Source organism: Tachysurus fulvidraco, chromosome 19 (assembly GCF_022655615.1).
Source record: "Tachysurus fulvidraco isolate hzauxx_2018 chromosome 19, HZAU_PFXX_2.0, whole genome shotgun sequence".
In the NCBI taxonomy this organism is placed as follows: Eukaryota; Metazoa; Chordata; class Actinopteri; order Siluriformes; family Bagridae; genus Tachysurus; species Tachysurus fulvidraco.
In genome coordinates this window covers 154,001-160,000 of record NC_062536.1, presented here as the reverse complement: position 1 = coordinate 160,000, position 6,000 = coordinate 154,001, and the positions used below count along the sequence as shown (strand labels likewise).

At 38.3% G+C, this 6,000-nt stretch overlaps 1 protein-coding gene across 1 annotated transcript in view; it reads left to right on the top strand.

Moving 5' to 3' along the window:
- LOC113658753 (ubiquitin-protein ligase E3C-like) overlaps positions 1–6,000 on the top strand; it is a 51,480-nt gene that overhangs the window by 18,129 nt on the left and 27,351 nt on the right. Inside the window, exons 15-18 of the mRNA XM_027171321.2 lie at positions 4,186–4,290; positions 4,725–4,794; positions 5,433–5,488; positions 5,685–5,811. Of these exons, the coding sequence (XP_027027122.2) occupies positions 4,186–4,290; positions 4,725–4,794; positions 5,433–5,488; positions 5,685–5,811 (358 nt within the window). The remainder of the gene's footprint in view (positions 1–4,185; positions 4,291–4,724; positions 4,795–5,432; positions 5,489–5,684; positions 5,812–6,000) is intronic.

Sequence of the window (6,000 nt, the reverse complement as noted above, 5' to 3'; positions counted from 1 at the left end):
ATTTCCAAATTTGAAGGTGGGATTTACAGCCGGCTGGCCTGCTGCTGACCTCGCCCACGCTAATATTAGCCTCGGCTGCACACGTGTCTTTCCGCTGTGTTTTATCACCCCTATTGTCCCTGCCATCCGTTTAATCGAAAGAAGCCAATTGAATGAAAATGCTCAACTAAGCTCATATTAATATCGCTGATGAAAGACTGCCTCTTGGCTGTGTTTGGAGAAGTCTGTTATGGTCTGCACTTAACGTGATAACCAACACTCATTTCCGGAGGTTTCCTCCTCTTTCTGCCTCCAGTAGTCGAATAACCAGATCTAGTTTTGCACTTGCTGTTATTACCTCAGTTATTAGTGCTGCAGGATCGATGACTATCTGCTCTTCTTCCCTCCTGCACTGTAGACTACTTTGCTTGTTTGTGTGTGTGTGTGTGTGTGGTTGATTACGAGTGCAGGCTGCTCTGTTACAGCTCATCTGTCTTCTCCATCCACCAGCAATTGCTCACTAATGACCCTAATGCTGGCCTTTTACATTTACAGCATTTGGCAGACACCCTTATCCAGAGCGATGTACATAACTGCTTAAATCTCCATCATTGGATACATTAATGCTGGTTCAGTAGGTTACATACTTAAGATTCTGTTAAATAAGTAATTGTGTGCACATCCCACCTTCTGGCAGGTGCAGAACAAAAGAAACTGCTAAAGTGGAAAAAAAAAAATATATATATATATATATATATATATATATATATATATATATATATATATATATATATATATATATATATATAATGTCCGCAACACTGTTTATAACTCCCATATTTATTAAGACAAATTCCCACAAAGAATACATACATACATACACATATACATACATATTACATGCAGACATACATACATATACATGTGTATATATGTATACACACATATACATACACATATACTGTACACATACATACATACACATATACACATACACACATACACATACATACATACACATATACACATACACACATGTATATGTATACACACATGCATACACATATACTGTACACATACTTATACATACACATATAAATATACATACATATACATACATATCCCCAGTCCTTATAAGAATGGCTTTATATCAAACTCTTCATTAAGGCCATGGGGAGACATTGTATTTAAATAGTGAATCCAAAATGTTTCACGTTGGAGAAGCCTTTTATCCTGATCTCATCCTCTAGACGGTTTATTGACCCGCTCCAGCTCGATATATCTAAGGGCGCTGACATTATGCCCTGCTAGTTTAAAATGAGCGGCAACAGGACAACGTTCATACCATGTTCTAATAGTACTTCTGTGCTCACTAATTCTAATCCGAAGCGCTCTCGTTGTTTTGCCCACATATGCTAAACCACACGGGCAGAGAATTAAATAAATAACAGGTGTGGTGCTACATGTGATAACACCACGAATAGATAATGTCATGCCAGTGTATAGATGATTAAAGTTTTTGCACTTATGGATATACGAGCACTGGGCACAACTGCTACATCTATAGCTACCATCTGGCATACTAAGAAAAGACATTATGGATTGTAGACGTATATCATTTTTAACAAGGAGGTCTTTTAAGTTAGGGGCACGCTTAAAAATAAGCTTAGGTTTTTTTGGAACTATTCTGGTTAGTTTAGGTTCTGAATCAATAATGTGCCACTGTTTGCAAATAGATTTTCTAAATTCTGATACAAGTGGGGGATATTTTATGCAACATAAAGGGGACTTGTTTGGATTTTTAGTGCGCTTATTTGATCGAAGACACTGATCTTGTGTTAACTGATCAAAACGTTTTTTTTTTGGCCAAATCAACCCAATCTTGTTTATACCCTCTATTGAGGAATCTTTTTGTCAAGTCTGCAGCCTGCTTTGAATAAGATGTATTATAGCTACATTCTACATACACGGTTAAACTGACTGATCGGAAGACTGTTTCTTCCATTGTATTGTTTTTGTATGAAATTGTTCTCTTAATTGAGTAAAGGGTGAGCTTTAACTGATGAGCAATCATCCATGATGATATTTCTCCCAGACATGCTGAGATCCGATAAAAAGCTATGGTATCTGAGGGTGGGAAAAAGAAGATAATTTGTGCATCATCAGCATAGCAGTGGTAAGAGAACCCATGTAAGGAAATAACTTCACTAAGAGAGTGAGTAAACAGGGAGAAAAGAAGAGGACCAAGTATTGAGCCCTGTGGGACACCAGTGGATAGTCTGTGTGGAGCAGATGTGACTCCCCTCCATGTTACCTGATATGAGTGTCCTTCCAGGTAGGAAGCGAACCATTCCCAAGCTGATCCACAAATCCCAAGACTCCTGAGGGTGGACAAGAGATTCTTGTGGTTGATTGTATCAAACACTGCTGAAAGATCAAGGAGGATAAGGATGCATGACAGTTTGGCTACATTTAGTTTCTCAGAGATATACAAAGGGGCTGTCTCTGTAGAGTGAGCTGCTTTAAAGCCAGACTGGTTGGGGTCTTGGAGGTTGTTCTATGAGAGATAGACAGACAGTTGATTATAGACAATGCGTTCAACAATTTTTGAAAGAAATGAGAGAAGTGATACCGGTCTGTAGTTACTGATGTCTGATGGATCCAGAGCAGGTGTCTTTAGGATGGGAATAACCCTTGCTCTCTTAAAAGTAGTTGGTACCTGACCAGATGCTATGGATCTATTGATGATAGTGGTAATGATGGGCAGAATTTCTTGCAAGATGGTATGGTGCATAGTGGAAGGGAGTGGATCCACTGGGCGGGTGGTAGGATTGCAAGACTGGACGAGTTGTAAAATCTCTTCTGCTGCAACAGTTGAGAAAAGATACATCAAAAGAGTGGGGGAATCCATACTGTGAGATGTAAGTGCAGTCATGGCAGAAGTGAAGGACCTGGAGATTTCCTCAATCTTCTCATAGTAGAAAGAAGCAAGTCTTCTGCAGTCAGGGAGGATGAAGAAGGTGTAGCCAGGGGATTGAGTAGAGAAGAGATGATGTTGTAGGGCTTCCGAGGATCTTGTGACGAAGCTTCAAGCTTTTCTTTGTAGAATGAAGTCTTGGCAGAAGTTACATCTGAGGAGAACTTGGCAAGGAGTGTATGCTAATAATCAAGATCTGCATCAAGTTGTGATTTCTTCCACTTTCTCTCTGATGATCTTAGATCTCTTCGATTGTTGCACAACACATCTGAAAGCCAAGGAGCAGAACAAGAAGTTTTCTTGGGTTTAGTGGACAGAGGGCAGAGAAAGTCCATAGTTGAGGAAAGAAATGAGAGGAAAGTATCTGAAAGTATCTGAGTCCAAGGGTAGTAAGGAAAATGACTCAGGATCAGGAAGGGAAGAAAGAGTGCCAGAAGCCTCAGAAGGAGGGGGGACAGAGTGAAGGTTGCGGCGGGTAAGAGCGAGGGGGTGAGAGGTAGTTTTAGGTAGGATAGGGAGAGTGATGGTGAAAGCTACCAGGTGATAATCAGAGATGAGTAATGGAGTAGCAGTCATGTCTGTAGTTTGAAAAGGTCCATGACATTTCTTCCAGGAAGTCTCCTAGGGCACCAGGAGGGCAGTAGACAACCATGATAACAAGGTTGATTGGAAATGTGTCTGAAATGGAATGGAATTAAAAAAAGGGGATGGTTAAATGAGACAAGAGGAGAGGTGTAAAGCACCATCTCATTGACAACAATAAACCTGTACCACCACCACTGTCTGTTTCTCGTGGTGAGTGAGAGAAAGCATAGGCAGAGGATAAAGCAGCTGGTGTAGCAGTGTTCTGTGGGGATATCCAGGTTTCTGTTAGCACAAGAAAATTAAAGGAGTAATGGGAAGTTAAAGCAGAGATAAAATCAGCTTTCTTTGCAGCAGACTGGCAGTTCCAGAGCTCACCTACCACCACTGTTTGAGACTTACACAACAGATGAGTAGATGAGGTTACTGGGATTGTGACCTCTGCTCTGTGGACATGGTAGAATATATCAAACAGTACTAGACACTTAAGTTACAATGTGTTAGAGATATACTTACAAAAGTTTATCTCTTTATGCCTCGATTTAGGCGATCAGAAGGTCAGCCACTGAGCAAAGAACAGAATTAAATCTGGGGTACGTGTGGTTTTATTATGCACAGTTTATTGCATAACCTTTTTTTTGTTTCAGGTGAGCGCCAACCTACTGAAGATGTTGAAGGCGAGGGACATCAGCAGGCCATTCTGCCCTAAGGGTCACTGGCTGTCTAACGAGGTCAAGATCAATGCTGATAAGGTGCAGACACTCGTCATACTGTATGTCTCTGTTAACCAAAGTAATCCAGAGAATAAACAACAGCTGCATTCTGATTGGTCAGCTCTGCCTTTAGTGCAGCTGCAAATTGTAATGTACTCTGTGTAATGTTATTGTTTCCATAGTGCAGCACACTCACAGTGTAGAATCAAAACTAACAACAATTAAAACTGAGATTTAAACTAAATCCCAAGTCAGCCATTTAAATTAAGACTGAAAAAAAAGCTGAACAACAAATACTTTAATATTTAATTAGATTTTTTCTTAAAAAAGAATTTTTGTGTTAGGATGATGAACTTATATAAATTTAATGAACATGTAAATTATTAAAATCAGTGATGTGAAAACAACTCTATTTGTTTTCTTGATGAACATCTCAACATCTGTATCCTATTTTGTTTTTTTGTTCTAAACAGTTCACGCTGTATGTTCTTTCTGCTCGACACGTGTGGAGGACAAGTCGTATGGACCCCTTCGCTCTAAAAGGTGAGATCCTGCTGTGTTTAACAGTCTATGTGATTTACTGATTTTCTGATAATGCCATGATGAGTTCAATTCAATTTTATTTGTATAGCACTTTTAACAATTGACATTGTCGCAATGCAGCTTCGCAGAACATAAACATAATGCAATTAATGTAAAGAATAATATTAAGATTAATATAATACAGAAATCTAAGATTAATATACTGTATGTATATATATATATATATATATATATATATATATATATATATATATATATATATATATATATATATATATACGTACATATATATACGTATATATATATATATATATATATATATATATATATATATATATATATATATATATATATATATATATACATATATATATGCATCCTCTTATCTAAATCATTTAAACTAGAAGGGAACTTCACCTCCTGGAAGTGTATACCATAGATGCCACATGGGTATTATTTTTGACGATCTGTTTTGGAGTCAAATGAGGAATTTTTGAATGGATAATTCAGAGAATTTCCTATAAATAAGATATTGTGTCTTAATTAATGGAAAATATTAATAGATATGTAGATGATTAAAGTTTTTTTTGCTTTCTTTCTCCTCCATGGTTTGTTTGGATTTGGGCGGTCTGTTTCAGAGGAGAGAGACCTGGCTGACCTGCCCTCTGTCGTACCCTTCATGAACATAGGGGAGGTATAGAAGTCTATTTCCCATGTGTTGGTGTACCAATTTATTTTTAATGATTGAATTTGACCATTAGAAAATACTTCCTGCACAATGAGGTCTCATAATGCTGCCTCTTGGTTCACTTCCTGTTAGAGGACAAACGATTGCTTATGGAAGAGATGACAGCAAATCTTTACTCTCTGGTACTTTCTGTCTCTTTCAGATCTTCCAGAGGCTGATCAATAATGATGATATGCAGGTTGTTCAGTTGCACAATGGTTTCATTAACTTCAAGAAGTGGAATAACTACATCTACAAGGATGCATATAGAAAACTGTCTCCGGAGAACGGTACGATCACTGTTACAGGCGGGGGACACTTACAGGCAGGGGACACTGTTTCAAGTGGGGGGCACTGATTCAGGCAGGGGACACTGTTACAGGAGTGGAGTGAGTGAGTGTGTATTAGCCTAATAGCCTGTTTGTGTGTATGGTGTGAAAACTCCCCAATAACAGTGTCTTGTTCAATTCTCTTAAAAC